Source organism: Fusarium venenatum, assembly GCF_020744135.1.
Source record: "Fusarium venenatum strain MPI-CAGE-CH-0201 chromosome Unknown EDB82scaffold_1, whole genome shotgun sequence".
NCBI classification, from domain to species: Eukaryota; Fungi; Ascomycota; class Sordariomycetes; order Hypocreales; family Nectriaceae; genus Fusarium; species Fusarium venenatum.
This window is the reverse complement of record NW_027072129.1, coordinates 11,730,568-11,747,243: the sequence shown is the minus strand read 5'-3', so window position 1 is coordinate 11,747,243 and position 16,676 is coordinate 11,730,568. Positions and strand designations below refer to the sequence as shown.

The 16,676-nt window shown below is 47.7% G+C and overlaps 6 protein-coding genes across 6 annotated transcripts; 3 read left to right on the top strand and 3 right to left on the bottom strand.

Annotated features, from left to right (window-relative positions):
- Positions 1 to 458: 458 nt before the first annotated feature.
- EDB82DRAFT_565800 (mitochondrial dicarboxylate carrier protein) lies at positions 459 to 2,043 on the top strand. Its single transcript, XM_025736375.2, has 2 exons — positions 459 to 1,564; positions 1,634 to 2,043. Exons 1-2 carry the CDS (start codon positions 678 to 680, stop codon positions 1,713 to 1,715), a joined length of 969 nt encoding a protein of 322 aa, XP_025587285.2. The 5' UTR covers positions 459 to 677; the 3' UTR covers positions 1,716 to 2,043.
- A 662-nt stretch (positions 2,044 to 2,705) lies between these two features.
- On the bottom strand, positions 2,706 to 4,942 carry EDB82DRAFT_493987 (major facilitator superfamily domain-containing protein). Its single transcript, XM_065608463.1, has 4 exons — positions 4,494 to 4,942; positions 4,309 to 4,437; positions 4,065 to 4,252; positions 2,706 to 4,011 (listed from the first exon to the last, which is right to left on the bottom strand). The coding sequence occupies exons 1-4, from the start codon at positions 4,672 to 4,674 to the stop codon at positions 2,980 to 2,982; spliced, it is 1,530 nt and encodes a 509-aa protein (XP_065466121.1). The 5' UTR covers positions 4,675 to 4,942; the 3' UTR covers positions 2,706 to 2,979.
- A 389-nt stretch (positions 4,943 to 5,331) lies between these two features.
- EDB82DRAFT_553148 (putative methylglutaconyl-CoA hydratase precursor) lies at positions 5,332 to 6,475 on the top strand (the record flags this gene model as incomplete). The annotated part of the gene is made up of 2 exons (XM_025736597.2): positions 5,332 to 5,826; positions 5,887 to 6,475. The coding sequence occupies exons 1-2, from the start codon at positions 5,465 to 5,467 to the stop codon at positions 6,473 to 6,475; spliced, it is 951 nt and encodes a 316-aa protein (XP_025587287.1). The 5' UTR covers positions 5,332 to 5,464.
- EDB82DRAFT_493986 (Alpha/Beta hydrolase protein) lies at positions 6,313 to 8,344 on the bottom strand. Its single transcript, XM_025736709.2, has one exon. It carries the CDS (start codon positions 8,318 to 8,320, stop codon positions 6,629 to 6,631), a length of 1,692 nt encoding a protein of 563 aa, XP_025587288.2. The 5' UTR covers positions 8,321 to 8,344; the 3' UTR covers positions 6,313 to 6,628.
- Positions 8,345 to 9,300: 956 nt separating this feature from the next.
- EDB82DRAFT_522593 (general substrate transporter) lies at positions 9,301 to 10,982 on the bottom strand (the record flags this gene model as incomplete). The annotated part of the gene is made up of 3 exons (XM_025736820.1): positions 9,301 to 9,649; positions 9,705 to 10,776; positions 10,838 to 10,982. 3 exons carry the CDS (start codon positions 10,980 to 10,982, stop codon positions 9,301 to 9,303), a joined length of 1,566 nt encoding a protein of 521 aa, XP_025587289.1.
- Positions 10,983 to 11,639: 657 nt separating this feature from the next.
- On the top strand, positions 11,640 to 16,133 carry EDB82DRAFT_544424 (uncharacterized protein; the record flags this gene model as incomplete). Its single annotated transcript, XM_065609405.1, has 5 exons — positions 11,640 to 11,736; positions 11,798 to 12,331; positions 12,422 to 13,662; positions 13,725 to 14,236; positions 14,630 to 16,133. 5 exons carry the CDS (start codon positions 11,640 to 11,642, stop codon positions 16,131 to 16,133), a joined length of 3,888 nt encoding a protein of 1,295 aa, XP_065466120.1.
- Between the last annotated feature and the right edge of the window lie 543 nt (positions 16,134 to 16,676).

Genomic DNA, 16,676 nt, shown 5'->3' with positions numbered 1-16,676 from the left:
CTGCAGAGAGAAGGACGCATACGCTGGCCTGACAAAAGCAGCCTCATCGTTTCTTATTGTGAAAGAATATGAGAGCAGAATAAACTTTTGTGATAAGCTTTGATCAATGCAACTATACAAACATAGACAGCAAGATAATAATAAGCAGAGGTAGACCAGGAATGATATATATACAGTGAGAAAAGCAGTCAGATTCCAGTTCACAACAGCCTCATTTGCTCCATAGTAAATAACTATGTAGATAACAGCTGCAGTAGTAAGAGGAGGAGGAAATAATTGCATTCCAGGGTCTAGTCATGACGGGTCCGTGTCTCCTTCTGCCGTCGGACTAGTTCTTTCCCCTAGACAATGGTGCATTTCACTTTTGCGTGTATCGGGGCTACTTCGGGTTCTCTCGGACTCTCTCCCTCGGCAACCCAATCACCTCGGGCTTGCTTAGACTCTTTCCCTCGGCAACCCAACTACCCATGGTCTCTCTCTAGAGTATCAGTCCCGGTGCCCAGACACGCAAAAGCTCTACGATGTCGATTGTCGCTTCTTTCGTATAGTACAGATACTATTGCCTAGCAATCTCAGTTTTAGCCTAATGTAACTGTCAACGTGTATGATTGTGTTGACTTGTATACTCTCGACTGCAGCTGACCATCGTTCATATCCTTTGATTACTCTACGTAACTATGGTAGATGCAGAGGCTATTACTTTGACCAAGGGACTCCCTGCCCTTCAGACCGCGCTTCCATTCATTGTAGGCTGCGGCTCGGGCATGGTCGCCACAACATGCGTGCAGCCCATTGACACGATCAAGGTCCGGCTGCAGCTCGCCGATAGGAGCGTGCTCCGGGTCACGGCCTGGAGTATTACCCGTGACATGATGGCTGAAGGTGGCGTCTTGAAGATGTATCAGGGCCTCTCCGCTGCGATCATGCGTTCGCTGGTGTACGGCACAATGAGGCTGGGTCTGTTCTCGACCTTCGAGAAGGAATTGGCGAGGAGAGCTCGCCAGAGAGACACGACCTTGTCTTTTGGCGAACGATCGCTCGCTGGCGTTGGAGCTGGAGCACTGGCAGCGGTAGTTGGCAATCCGACTGAGGTCATCCTGATTCGAATGCAGGCCGACGGACTCAAGCCCTTGAGCCAGCAAGCGAGGTACTCATCTGCCATTGACGCCCTGCGACGCATTGCTAGCCAAGAGGGCATCCTCTCTCTCTGGAAAGGCGCAGGCCCGACCCTCATCCGCGCAATGTCTATCAACTTCGGCCAGCTCACTTCCTTCTCGGAGGCTAAGAATCAGCTGCAGGAGCACACCACCCTATCGCCTCCGGTGCGCACAGCGTTGGCCGCTGGTATCGCTGGCTGCTTGGGTGCTTTCATTAGCCAGCCTTTCGACTTTGTCAAGACTCGTCTGCAGAACCAAGCCAAACCCTCCTCCGTTGTTGGACCTGGCTCTGGGGAGCCCCTCTACAAGGGTACTTTCGACTGCCTTTCCAAGGTCATGCGTAAGGAGGGCTTTTTCAGGCTGTATCAGGACATCCTGCCCTACTTCATGAGAATCGGTCCCCATTCGTAAGTGATTTTTACCTTTTGAGACTTCGAATGATAGTAATTACTATGATACTGATGCAAGGAGAGCAGAATCATTGCTTTGTTTCTTACGGACACAATCATCCGCAAGATTGAGACTGGAAGCGTATCTACCTTAGTAAATGGACTCTGAGGGAGATAAGGTCCTCAATATTGCCACCAGATACTGGATCATACAAGAATGGCTTTTCTCTCGATTATCATTACTTTAATGGTACATCAGAATATGGGAAGTCTTCAACGTAGGGTAGAAATTAGTCTAGAGTACTAGCAACGTCAGTGTGAGTGACACAAGAGCAGCTGGAAGATCACAGAGAAAGGACGGTTCAATAGAAGCAGGTTTGCAGTCTCGAGTACTAGAGTATATGCAGAGTCTATAAATATCGTCTCAAATTAAGGGCAGTCTTCTTCTAGTAAGTAGATATTGTAACTAGCCCTCGTGTCTTGAAGACAAGTCAGAGCATAGGATGTGTATGGATACGACATCCGCTACATTCAGCATATCATCCAAAGAGAAGACATTACAGACTCTATCCACAGGAAATGTAAACCACAATTTTCCGCTATATAAGAATCATGTGTGACAATTTGGCCATCTATAACGCCAATCTACTTCTTGGCCAAAGAACTCGCAATGGGGTAGCTGCCCTTGGATCGATGTTGACTGTTCCAACGTCTTGTTTAACGATTGCGTCTAGCTTGTTATAGCTCTTGATGCCTTCGACTGCGTTTATCTAGATAGATCGTGAACATAAACCCCGGCAAAGAACCTCCCTCTTATTGTGCGTAGGCAAGGTCATTAGCATTACCAAGAAAGAGCTCGGAGGTCGAAAATTCGGTCATACTTTCCGGATTCCACTGCATCATGCTGCACCTCGGATTTGAGCGAGGTGCCACACCAAGAAAAATCTGTGTGACATAATTGAGAAAGCTATTGGAAGACTATTTAGTCTCGGTTTATCCCGAACTTTCTCCCGGAGGGTTTCCGGGAGCTTAGCCGTCTGAGTACCCGGTTTGTCTGGCTTGGAGCAGCAGGTTTAAAGCTAAATATTGGCTGGCATTCTGTTTTCCGAGCCTAACTTATAAAATTGATTCTGTAGTGACCTGGCTACCGTGACTTAATCTTATGGACTTCATTGCACTGTTTAGCTGATGCCAGATACTTTATGTTTAAGACTTTTACATTTCCGCAACTAAAGCTTACTTGGAAAAGGCATGTATCATAGCTATCCATCAAAGCTTTCACAGCGGTTGATCTCTCCAGATTGTATGTCCAAAATATTCTCAATCTTCCACAGAGTCATGTGATACATCATTCCCAGAATCTTGCTTCATATCAAGGCATTCCAACGGAATCACTCACGTGCTCTAGCTGTCGAGAAGCTGAGATGTAACACCTAGCGAGTGTAGCGGAAGAGTGGGCTGCGATTTCCAAGTCTCGCCAAATCCTCCTCGCTGTACTTCTCCGAGATCTCTTCGATTGACATCTGGTCTCGATCCTTATTGACTCTCTTGTAGTACAAGTCCAAGAAACAAACGGAAAAGATGCCCACGATTGCTGCCGCCATAGAGACACCAAAGCCCGTAGGATATCCCGGTGCCTCACTGTCAATGAAGATGTAGCTCGCAAAGATACCGCCAATACTTGCGATCGATAGGACGTACGCCAACGCGACACTGCGTTTAGCCGCTCCAGCAGAATTGTTGCTCGCCCACGATGAAGTACCGGGATTGATCGGGTACACACCGATGTTCAAAAGTATGACAGCGAAGAAGCAAGCACCGATGTGATCGGCGATGTGTGACGAAAGAGGTGTGATAATACAGTAGGAGATAACCACAAGAACCTGAGGGATGATGAGAAAATAACTGCGGCGACGCATCTTGTCGCCAAGCATATTGAACCCGACCGAGCTAATAGCACCTGCAACATAGGGAGGAATGCTAAGTAGCTGGGCGTTACTAGATGAGTAACCCATATTCTTGATAATCTGAGGTAGAGTAAACTTCATGCCGTAGATTGGGACTGTGCTGCTCCAGTAGCATAGTATAAGAGGATAGTACTGCCAATCGGTGACGACATCTTTGATGAGGGCGAGGGTGAGCTTCTGGCCCTCTTCATCAGCTCTCTCGCCGCCATTCTGTGCTACCATACGGCGGATGAGGTAGTCGCACTCCTCAACCGTCAGCCAATTAGGCCTTCTTTCGGGGGTATCAGGAAGTAAAAAGGGGGTAATGAAGCCTATGAAGATAGTGGCAATACCCTCGATAGTGAAGATCCATCTCCAACCCTCCTGGCCAGCAACACCATCCATCTTGGCAATTGCATAAGCCAGCAAGCCTGAGAAAGCGCCCGAGAGAGCAGAAGCCGTGTAGAACAGAGCTAGCCTCGTGGCTAGCTCGTACTTGGTGTACCACTTGTTGAGCAGCTATGACGGTGATAAGAGCCGGGAGACGTAAGATATATGGTGACTTTACTCACAGCTATTGCGCCTGGGAAGAAGCCGGCCTCAAAGATACCCATGATGAAGCGGACGGTCACAATTTCATTGAAATTCTTGACAACGCCGTGAAGTGTCATCATTATACCCCAAAGGACTGTGATAATGCCGATGTAGAGCGAAGGCCTCTGCGAGAAGTATCCCTCGAGGATCCAGTTCGAAGGTACCTCTTCATGTTTTACATCAGTATCAGAAAAAAGATTCAGGGTCAGAGTAACGACTTACCACAAAAAATATAACTAACGAAGAAGATCGACAAGGTGATCTGGTATTGTTTTGGTGACAGATCCAAGTCTGCCTCAATGCCTTCAATTTTTGCATTTCCGATATTAGCTCTATCGATATAAGAGAGCACTGTCGCTATGTGAGTATGCGTTCCTCTTGTTTGCAAATTGTGTCAAATAGCTCACAATAGAGAATCATAAGCAATGGTATAATGTGAAGATCCATCTTGAGGAGGACACTCTTCCTTTTCTTCGCTGGGTACTCGTCGCTGACATCGTGATAAGCATTGGGCATTACTTCCTGTTCTTGTCTCTTAACAAGCTCGATCTCATCGGCAGGAGCACCAGTAGGTTTATTGTCTGCCATGATGATCTAGTGATCCTCTGCTTAGAATGATAAAGGGAGAGTAGCTATTCCATATAGCCCCTCACTTTTCAATCTGAGAGATTAAAGAGACTGTCTCCGAAGTACATGTTAGCATCCAGGTGGCCTCATCAGTTCCTCTTATAGCCTTCTACCACAGCCATGTTTACCATATCGTGACTAGCCAGCCCCTTGTAGACTGTGCAGGATGCACCTTGGCAGTCATCAATAAAAGAGACTAATAAGCTAAAGAGGCCAATGATGATATAGATTATGTTGAAGTAGATAAGGAATAGAACTAATAACGTGGGGAAATACTATTATCTCCGGGGGTGGGGGGGAGTATTCCTACAGTACTGGGCAAGGGAATAAAGTTCGGGGACTTTTAGATGGATTTGCGGACAAGTGCGGGAAATTGCCAATAGTGTAACAATCCTAGGGAATAAATCTCTAGATATTAGCCGAGGTGACTGTAGATAAAGTGACCCTCGGGTAAGTCAAGTCATTAATTAATTTGCTTGAGGTTTATCTTATCTTATCTACAGTCACCTCGGCTTTTAAACAACCGTCAAAGATAGGTCTAGATTAGCTAGAAGGTTTTATTTACCTACTTAATATATCTATAATAAATGCTTCAATAGCTAAGAATGATTAAATTTGTATATGAATGCAAGGATTACTCCTAATAACTGCTTGATATTACTAAACCTTTCTTGGAAAAGGTCCTAGAAAACTTTCCAATTCTCTCTCCTCGTTGCATTTCCTTGCTATCACACTCAACCAAACCGCAACAATGCCTCCTCGTCTCACCTCTTCTCTGCGCTTGCCTATTCTTCGCCGCTTGTATTCAACAGCCGCAGATTCAGGCCCCCTCGTTCGTGTAACGAACCTCCCTGCCCCTGGGTCGGGCCATATTCGTGTCCTCGAGCTCAACCGTCCTTCTGCTCGCAATGCTCTTTCTCGTTCGCTTGTAGCTGCAATCCGCGCCGAGCTTGATGACATCCACCAGCAATATACACCTGAGGGTGATGAGACGCCGCATGCTATGGCGACAAGCAATGGACCGACAAGAGCCTTGGTTCTTGCCAGTGCCATAGACAAGTCATTCTGCGCCGGCGCAGATCTGAAGGAACGCAAAACGTTCACCCAGAAGGAGTAGGTTTCTGCCTCGGTCTATCATAGAAGATACTCAGTTGGCTAATCGGTCTAAAATAGAACCGCCGAATTTCTCTCTAACGTCCGCGGCACCTTTAACTCCATTTCTGCCCTTCCTATCCCCTCCATCTGCGCCATCTCTTCAATCGCCCTCGGTGGTGGCCTCGAACTCGCTCTTACAACTGACTTCCGCGTTCTCTCGTCTAACGCCGTAATCGGTCTCCCTGAAACCCGCCTGGGCATTATCCCCGGCGGCGGCGGCTGTCATCGTCTTCCCCCTCTAATTGGTCCCTCACGCGCTCGCGACGTTATCTTAACTGGCCGCCGCGTCCCTGCCCCTGAGGCCTACTTCCTCGGCATGGCGAATAGGCTGGTTGAGGTACAACAGCCAGAAGAGGTGCCTGAGGGTGGTGAGAAGGAGGATGTGCTGTCTTTGGCCAGGAAGGCGGCATTGAGTGAGGCTGTGAGATTTGCACAGGAGATTTGTGAAGGAGCGCCAGTTGCAATCAGGGCTAGTTTAGAGGCAGCAAGGTGGGCGAGAGAAGATAAGGAGAATCAGATGTCTGCGCGTGTCGTAGTTACGGAGGATAGGAACGAGGCGCTTAGAGCATTTGCTGAGAAGAGGAAACCAGTCTTCAAGGGGTACTAGAAATTTATTACTCTCCATTAGATGTGTAGACAATTTAAGTTTATAATTACTCTCTATATTACTATATAGTTAGCTAGCAGCGATCAGCAGTCTACCATAACTTTCTCACATGCACCGGAGATATGAGACTTTAACGTCGCTAATCTTGAGTTCTTAGACTATCCCTCCACTGGAGTTGATCAGTTTCCAAAAGGCAACACCATCCTCCCACAAATCGTCTTCCACAACATCCGTCTCTCCATCACTCCTCCATCGCCTTACTTCGTTTACCTTAACTGGCCCCCAATTGACATCGTCCCCATTTACGAATTGAGCGAGTCCCTCATTCCACCCTTTCAAGAACACTTTCTCTTCCCGAGTCAAGCCACCTTGGTACCCAGTGCCCCATAACCAAATGGGAATGTCAGTCAGATGTGTAACACCGAGATGAGCAGGTATCTTCTCTTCAACACATGCAAGACGTCTCTCGATGCGATATCTAAGAATATCCTTACCAGCTTCAAGACCTCCTCTCACAAGAGCATCATGGAAGCCACGCTCGAGGAGATGCACTTGGACATTGGCGTAGAGGCGACCAAAAAATTCTCGCCAGGTCTTGTTCCCAGCAGGTAATTGCTCATCCGCGCCGCAAAACTGACTCATAAGTGTTTCAGTAACCTTCGGTGAAAAATCTGATGATAGCCGCTGATGAACAGAAGCGTACGATTCTGTTGGTGTTCGCCAACGACGATACATGGTGTGTTCCTCCTGACACTCGCCATTCAGTAGGGTGATGCCACGAGTTTTCATCTTTTTGGCGAATTCCCCATTGTTAATCTTGTCCAAAAGAGATGCTGGATAGAATTGACCCTCAGCCAAAACGCGGAATTCTGATATCTTCATTTTGCTCTGTACCTCGATCAACTTTGCATAAGGGACCTCTCGTAGCTTAGCCAGCTTCGCGTCATCCTCAAGATCTGAAGGAATACCGAGTCTGGTGATAAATTCGTCAAACTGTGGTTGCACATCCTGTAGAGTTTTGGGTTCAGTACCGGGGCCGTTGGAAAACATTGCGATACGCCGGATGATTGCGCTTTTCTCTGGTTCGCAAAACAACTCATGAGACAGTTGCTGAAAGGTTGAATATGCTCCGGCAGAGTATCCGGCAACGGTGATGTTGGCTGAATTGCCACCAAAATGTTTGATGTTCTCGTATGTCCATTCCAAAGCCGCTCTCTGATCCCACAAACCCATGTTGCCTGTTGTATCTCCGTCGACACTTGCTTCGGCTGCCAGCTCTTTGCCGGCCAAAAAGCCCAGAGCATTAAGCCGGTATGAGGGCAGCACCATGATGGCCCCAAACGCGGTTTCACTCAGGAGCGGCACCAGAGCCTCTGGCGGTGTATTGGCGTTACCAACCTGGAGAAAGCCACCGTGAATATAAAAACACACAGGCCATCCTTCTTGGGGAGCTGGGCGAGCTGGAATGCAAATATTCAGCTGAAGGCAGTCTTCGCTCACATCTGCGGGATCTGGAGGAATACTGCTGGCGGGTTGAGGACAGACCCATGTTCCCTTTGTGAATTGGCCGGGCTGAGAAGCCGTACCGTATGTATACCCCACGGGCAATTTGCGAGGAGAGCGAAATCGCCACTGGCCTGTTGGTGGGGCTGCATAGGGAAGACCACCAAAGTAATGTACTGCTGGTGTAGCGTTGGCAGTGATGGTGAGTCCCTCGATATGACCGAGTGGCCCAGCGACAAGAGAATAAATTTCTTGTTGGTAAGACATGATGTTTGAGGAATTCTGGTGGGTTTTTCTGTTGTTGATCATCAATAATTGCCTGGTTGCGGTACATTTAGACATTGATCAATTCTGTTACTGGCGATTGTCTGGAAGTGGATCGGAATGCCCGGGTAAACATCCCGCTCATTTTATTATGGGTAATGTTTAGTTTCGTGGTGTAGGGTATTAACTCTTAAAACGGGGTTATATATTTTGTTTTATGAACTTAATGAAACACTCTCTCCAGTTAACTTCTAGTTCATCCTGCGATACTATAGTCAGTAAGTTCAAAAATCATTATCTATGTTATTTATCTAATCCGAGGATATAATATGGGGCAAGTCTGGAGATTAGCAAATTAATTTTCCAGCACAAGTCATCAATCTTGAATAAGTGTGAGCACAGGTCATTGACTGTTGCCCAACGCAGATGTGTTTGACTCATGCTTTACAATACTATGATGAAGTGATGATTGGCCATGGTGCCATCTTTAGACTAAGAGAAGATCTGGATCTCATGAGAATGGGCTTTGGTATTCTAGCAATGGTTGACTTTGTGTATTGTTGTTGCATAGACCACTTGGCCCAAAAACCAAGGCCCGCGTTATCGGGGACATAGGTACCTTGATCCATATCTGCTTGCCGACAACTAACCTCGCTTACATATTTCCTCCCCGGCTTTCCGCGTTGTTTTTTATCAGGGCTCTCCACACCAACAAGTGTCGATTACAAAGTCAACTGTCCCAAGCCTCTAGTGACTCCAACTGTGCGCGTATGTGTAGGGAAATGAGGGGAAACCTAGTCATTTGTGGTCCTTGTCAGAGTTGTTTGCGAATTCGGCATGTTCGGATATATGTAGTGTGAAAGGGTCGGCCAACCGAATTAATCACTATTCAATCGTAAACAGTACATATTAGACACTAGCGATTTGAGAACTCATGTCTCCCTCCTTCTCAATCCTTGCAAGTTGAGCTCTAGTTCAACCATTCCCCTTCAGGGCATAATGATTAGATTTGCCAACAAAGCTCGGCCGAAAGGCTGACAAGTCTCATGCAATCTCGTTTATCCACTCTTATGCTCCAACTCAATTGATAAAACCTTGGTCTTGCCTTCCACTGGCTTGCCTTCCAGGATGTTCGTATCAGAATCTTCTCCATCAAAGATGTATGCCATCTGCTCAAGGGTAAGGCCCTTGGTCTCGGGGTAGCAGAAGTAGGCAATTAGCACAAAGGCAACGAGGAAGACGATGTAGGTGAAGTAGTACTTCCAGCCGATGCTTCCAAGCGCGATTGGGTTTACAAACATGTTGAAGATACCGGCGACGATACCTGAGGTCCACAAAACACTGAAACCTCGGGAACGGAGCTGGAACTGCCAGATCTCGATGGGATAGGCAATAATCAGGGGTGTTCTAGATTAATCCGTGTTAGTTCAGACCACTATGGGGATGCAACTTGTTTACTTACAGTGCAATATCGTAACCCGCGAAGAAGACAAAGAGGAGAGGGATGACGGCAATGCCAACAGCAGAGTTTCCGGTACTTGCAAAAGAGCCGGATAATCCAGTAATGGCAATGTAACTCACCAACATAGTTATACCAGACGTCAGGAACAAAGGTCGTCGGCCAAGCTTCTCGACCATTGCTGCCGCTGCGACAGCCCAAATGAGGTTCCACACTTGCAGGCATGCTGAGATAAGCGTCTGGTGAGTAACGCTGGTGATGCCGACAGTTTGAAGGACAAGAGCAAGATAATATGAGACAACGCCGTTACCACTCCACTGACTAAACAATCCAAGTGTAATTGAGATAAGCAGTCTCCATCTGTTGCCCTTGGTCTTGAGCATGTCTGCATAGCTGGCGCTGGCATGTGCCTCTTGCTCGGCCTTGATGGTGTTTACGATCTCCTCGGTCTCATACTGGACTAGTGGTGAGTTGTTATCCCCATTCGCGTGATGCTTGGCAATAACAGCAGCTGCGTCCTCCTTACGGTCGACAGAAGCGAGCCATCGGGGAGACTCAGGTGCCAGAAAGAACCCGGGGAAAGCTAGCGTTGGAAGAAGGATCTGCATGAGCGATGGGAGACGCCAGTCCCAAGAGCTGGCATAGTTTCTGGTTCCAAATGTCACCCATGCTGCGATGATGCTGCCGAGATAAAAGCCACACTGGAAACATGCAGACGCAATGGCTCGGTGGGTGGGATAGGCGATCTCACTGATAAGCAGGGGTGCGCCGGCGGTGTACCATCCTGCAGCACAGCCAAGCAGGCCACGGGCGGCGATGAAAGCTGCTGGGTTGTGCGCAGATGTTTGCAGAATGGTCCCAGAGACAAGAAAAACATAGCCAACGTAAAGACCTAGCTTGCGACCGTGTTTGTTGGAAGACCAGGCAGCGACGAAGAAGGAGACACCGTTCAAGAACCAGTAAATGGCGTTGATGAAGCCAAGCCAGGCATCCCTTGGGTGATTCATGAACTCGTTCCAGTTGGGAAGAGCTTGAAGGCCGTTCATCAGAGAACCATCGTATCCGTTCGCAGATGCTGTTGCACACTGGCGTAAGCATTGGTCAATAGAGGAAGGGGAGTCGCTGCCAGGACTTACAAAACAACACCAGGGAAAGTATAATAAGGTTCAACCTCAATAGATGCCCCTGTTTGTACCAAGGTTTCCCATCAGAAGGCAACACCGATGCTAGTGTGTCGGCGACGGTCAGCTGCTTCTTGACTTGGGCTTCGCTGGCAGTCATGATGGGCACTCGAATATGGAGGAATGATGAGAAAGTAAGATCTTCTATGTGTTGTGCTGATCTTGATCTTGGGTCTAAACAAAGCACCTTCATGGGGATGCCTGCAACTTTATAAGAAACTATGTGTTGTTGCTTCTGGCCAGGGCGCTGAGAAGTTGGGGATTCAACCTTATCGGGTGGAGACTATCAACTGATATCTGGGGTTGGGGGGGCCTGGCACCTGGCCCGAGAGAGGAGGAACTTTGGGGAACATCCAGACCTGTTGATATCTCAGGAGACCGAATATCCTGGCCATGATGAGCATATTAGCGAGCTTTTGGTCATGGCCTTGGCGAACCTCGGACTGTGTTGGCGGTCAATTGTGCGGAGAAAAGGCGGAGAAATGTTCGTACTTGACTATCGGGGAGGGCGGAGGCGGAGAATTACCAGACGTAGTAAGTTTGTAAAGCTGATCTTGACTCGGGCAACATTACCGGTATCCAATTATCGGCTATCTTATAAAAGTGATCAGCTAGTCCGAAACTCGGAGATAATCAGTTCTCGATCGTATTTGAGAGAAAAATATCTGATGCACTGTTCAAAACGTGATAAGCAGCACTATCTTTCTGTACAGTATCTCATACCAGATATCATCCGTCATTCTTGCATTCTGTTATCATGTCCCCCCTCATGAGATATACTCGCGTAGACGAGCTGCCCATCAATGAGCTGTTGTCGAAACTGACAGTGGATGAAAAGGTGGCTCTTCTTGCAGGTAAGTCACAGGGTCACCTTTGTGACTCTCCTCTCAAATGCTAACTATTGTGTGGGAAAAGACTTTTGGCACACGACACCTTTGCCACATCACGGCATACCATCCATACGCGTTTCCGACGGACCGAACGGCGTGCGCGGCACGAGAATCTTCGCCAGTGTCCCCTCGTCATGTTTGCCATGTGGGACAGCATTGGGCGCGACATTCAACCCAGAGTTGCTGGCTGAGCTTGGCCATCTACAAGGCCAAGAAGCCAAGGCGAAGGGAGCTGTCTGTGTCCTTGGTCCTACACTCAATATCCAGAGAGGTCCTCTGGGTGGCCGTGGCTTCGAGTCCTTCTCCGAAGACCCGCTACTCTCTGGTATCCTGTCAGGATACTACACCAAAGGTCTCCAAGAGGAAAACATTGCAGCTACGCTCAAGCATTTTGTCTGCAATGATATGGAACATGAGCGATTGGCCGTCAACGTCATTATTACGGAGCGCGCCATGCGGGAGATTTACCTGTTGCCTTTCATGCTTGCCATTAGCATTGGCAATCCTCGAGCTATCATGACGGCATATAACAAGGTTAATGGAACACACGTCTCCGAAAGCACGTCAATTTTGCAAAACATTCTTCGGGACGAGTGGAAATTCGATGGCCTTGTTATGAGTGACTGGTTTGGTACCTACAGTACAACAGGTGCGATTCATGCTGGCCTTGACTTGGAAATGCCTGGCCCAACACGCTGGAGAGGCTCGTCCCTAATCCACGCTGTCATGGCCAAAAAGGTCACAGAAGAACAGCTTGATGCTCGCGTGCGTAATGTTCTTAATCTCATCAATTATTCTCTCGCCTCAAGTGTACCAGAGAATGCTTCCGAGAAACGATTGAACCGCCCAGAAGACCAATCACTTTTGCGACGAGCAGCGTCAGAGTCCATTGTTCTTCTCAAGAACAGCGATGGTATCTTACCTTTTGCCAAGTCAAAGACAACCGCTGTTATCGGACCAAACGCAAAGATTGCTCGCTACTGCGGAGGAGGCAGCGCGTCCCTGATTCCGTACTACAGTGTTACACCATATGATGGTATCGCAAAGAAATGCGGAAGTGTAGTCTTTGCACAGGGTACAACAGACCATCAGATGCTTCCTCAGATGGGCAATGTGCTCAAGACGGAAGATGGCCAGCCAGGCTTCACTTGGAGAGCCTATAATGAGCCAGCGTCAGCCAAGGACCGAGTTGCATTAGATGAGCGCGTTCTTGTCGACTCAAATTGCTTCTTTTTGGATTATGAGCATCCAGATCTGTCCGCAGTCTGGTATTCCCGGGCTGAAGGAACCTTCACTCCTGACGAAAGCGGTCTCTATGACTTTGGACTGGGAGTGGAAGGCACTGGCAAACTTTATATTGACGATGTATTGTTGATCGATAATGTCGAGGATCAGACACCTGGGGAGACGCTCTTCGGCTCCGGCACTGTGGAAGAAAAGGGTAGCATTGAATTGAGGGCTGGTCAAGATTACAAAGTCCGTATCGAATGGGGCTGCTTCAAAACGAGCAAGCTACCACCATGTGGACCTGTTGGTGGCCGACACGGGGGATTGAGATTTGGTGCATGCAGACGAACCGACCCTATCCAAGCTATTGAAAACGCTGTTCAAGTAGCCAATTCTGTCGATCAGGTTGTTCTTGTCGTGGGCTTGAATGGTGAGCTAGAGTCTGAGGGTACAGATCGAACCACCATGGAGATGACTGCGCATACCAATGCTCTTGTCTCCAACGTACTTACGGCAAACCCCAATACTGCTGTAGTAGTCCAGTCAGGCACGCCGGTGGGTATGCCTTGGATAGACAACGCTAAAGCAGTGTGCCAAGCTTGGTATGGTGGTAATGAGACAGGAAACGCCATTGCAGATGTGTTGTTTGGTGATGTGAATCCGGTAAGCCTTGACTGCCGATACGATGGCAAATATTTAGAAGAGATCACTGATGATGGCGACAGGCTGGCAAACTACCATTGACTATCCCCCGCCGAATTCAAGACAACCATACATACTTCAACTTCCGTAGTGAGGCAGGGCGGGTCCTCTACGGCGAAGACGTTTATGTGGGATACCGGTACTACGAGAAGATCGATAGCAAGCCGCTCTATGCTTTCGGCCACGGTCTCTCATACACTAGCTTCTCGCTGCAGAACTTGATCGTGCAGGTTAATGATACCATTTGCAAGGTTACACTTCGGATAATCAACACGGGTTCTCGCGCTGGAGCCGAAACCATTCAAGTCTACGTTGGCCCACCATCGACCACTGATATTGGCCGACCTGTTAAGGAACTCAAAGCGTTCCGCAAGGTCTATCTTGAGGCAAGAGAAGAGAGACAGATCACGATTGAGATGGATGCAATTCTTTCTACAAGTTATTGGAACGAGGCTCGCGACAAGTGGTGCAGCGAGAAGGGCGAATATAGTGTCCTGGTTGGTACGAGCAGTGCGGATACGCCGATGCAAGCCTCGTTCCAGGTGAACAAGACGAGATATTGGAAAGGTCTGGCGCCTTGATCAATCTGGGAGATAGATAGGTTAGACTGAAAATACAGATATCAACACCAAGACATAGAATAGACCATGCAAGCAATTGTTACAAACTTGGAGAAGTGTAGTTCATGTACGCGACGGTATTTGTAGTTATCCCCGGCTTTCGGGTTCTTTGCCGAAATGTCTTTCGCGGGGGTAGATCGGCCCCTCCCCCCCTCCACTGTCTCGCTACTTAAGTTAGTCTGCATTTACCATGGGTCAAATGCTAGGTTGATTTGGGCTAATGGCACAAACTGTTATCCCAATTGTACACGGTTGTGTTTTCCATTTGTAATTTTTTCAATCCTGTCATCACTCAAAATGTCGGCAAGTCCTGCTTCTCCAAGGATTGTTGCACGCCAAGCGTGCGATATATGCCGTATTCGAAAACGAAAATGCACTTTTAACTATCAAGACAACATATTTCGGACTGATATACCCGAGTCCTCCACGACATGCGACAATTGCAAAAAGTCAGAATCGCAGTGCACTTTCAATCTGCCAACAAAAGTGCGAGGCCCAAAAAAAAAAACCGACCATCAGTTTGGCGTTCCAGGGTCGGCCCTTTCAAAACAAAACGGAGGTCGAAGTCCTACTCCAACAAACTCGTCGGCAGCACCTGAGAGTTCCATTGCATCTTTTGTAGAGCCTTTTGACTCTCCTGGAAGCTGTATACTCCCGTATGCGACGGATGTACTCTTTTCTCGAGACCTTGTTCGATTCATCCTTGACGACTACTTAACATTTGTTTATCCACTGATCCCTGTGATTCATCGCCCATCGTTCAAAGTAGACCTCGACGCGAATCAAGACTTTTACGATGAGGATTTTCTCACCTTGATCATCTCTTTATGCGCCGTTACAGTCGCACTGTTACCATCGAGGTTTCAGATATATCGCGACTTCCCTTGCCCCATTCCTTTTCAGACACGTTCAGATATGATAGGGTGTTGCTACAAGATCAACCAAAGCTTTCGAAGCACCACTTATTTCGACACTGTTAGTCATCGGAAATGGGCGAGTAGTTTCGCCCTTGGTAATGCGTTTCACCAAATCGGCAATGTCAACCTCTGGAGGATGCTTGAGGTGGAATCAATGCAGCTCTTACGTCTACTGGAAGTGCATCACGTCTCAACCTATATAGGCTTGGACCCAATTGAGGTCCAGCTACGAAAAAAAGCTTTTTGGCTGATGTTTTACGGTTATGTACACCAGATGTATAACTTACGCAACGAGCGTTTAACCTTTCTCGACCCCGTACTTTCATGCGAAATAAATTTCGATGATCTCATGCCGGCTCCGGTTGATGATGAATATATAATAACGAGTGGTATCTTGCCATGTTCCGGGAAAGAAAGCGTCGAGTCACTCACGTCGGGTTTCAACGCCCACTCACGGATATTTCTGGGAGGTTTGGGATGCGCAGGCTCGGACGTTCAAAGGCATTGCATCTGCAGTCACGTTAAAGATCCGAAATTGCGTTTGGCATCTCTACAGGAAAAGCTCCATCACCTTACACATATTCTCAACTCTTCATTGCCTCCATACAGAACATGGTATGAGTCGAATATATCGACTGGCTCTTTCGATTTAGCTGATATTGCCAGCATCCAGCGCGACGCAATTCGTGTCAATATACACGCCACACGTTTTTGGCTTCAAGTCATGCTACTTGATCAGATTGATACACTTGGCAGCCAGGGTGGTGAGTCCACAGGGCCGCTTGATTTTGCATTGCGCGACGAACGTTCGGATATCTGTCGACAATTGGTCGATCTTTTAAATTCTTTCTGTCAAACCAGTTTGGAGGTTAATGGTCTTTCTTTAGTGAGTTGAAGCATATTTGAACTTGATAATAATCTTTCCCGCTAACTTAGCATTCTCTACCTTTCATAGGTTTACAAAGTCAGAGATGTAGCCGTTTCACTTTTATCGTCATTAGACGGTAACACAGAGGAAAGAATACAACGGGACACTCAATATCTACATGAGTTCTCTCGCTTACTATCAGTTCTTGATGTCAGTGAACGATCTAACTTGTTGAGTCTGCAGAGTTGGGTTGATACTAGTCGAGACAGAGATAACCTATAATCTTCAATGTAGTTAAGAGTTAAAATAGTTGGCAAACAAAACTCTTGTTGTGAGAGGAATTTGACTTGACAGTGTGAGGCACCGGGTCGTCGTGGCAATGAATATAGTGCCTTATCGTAAACAGTCATAAAGTATGATATTCCATTTGCGTCTTCATAATGGGACTTCGGACTCCTGCTAGCGTTGACGATCGATGCCCAGGGCTTGAAGCTGACGGGTAAAGTTACCCGAAGCATCCGACAACGAAGCGGGCCCGCGTACCAGCCGCCACAATCCAAACATACTTCA

Bases quoted from the DNA above. Each gene is read 5' to 3' on its own strand.
- EDB82DRAFT_493987 (XM_065608463.1), bottom strand. From the start codon at position 4,674: ATGGCAGACAATAAACCTACTGGTGCTCCTGCCGATGAGATCGAGCTT. The intron at 4,253-4,308 runs GTAAGTCGTTAC...TAAAACATGAAG, and splicing joins CGTTAGTTATATTTTTTGTG to AGGTACCTTCGAACTGGATC. The intron at 4,012-4,064 runs GTGAGTAAAGTC...TCACCGTCATAG, and splicing joins TCTTCCCAGGCGCAATAGCT to CTGCTCAACAAGTGGTACAC.
- EDB82DRAFT_565800 (XM_025736375.2), top strand. From the start codon at position 678: ATGGTAGATGCAGAGGCTATTACTTTGACCAAGGGACTCCCTGCCCTT. The intron at 1,565-1,633 runs GTAAGTGATTTT...CAAGGAGAGCAG, and splicing joins ATGAGAATCGGTCCCCATTC to AATCATTGCTTTGTTTCTTA.
- EDB82DRAFT_493986 (XM_025736709.2), bottom strand. From the start codon at position 8,320: ATGTCTAAATGTACCGCAACCAGGCAATTATTGATGATCAACAACAGA.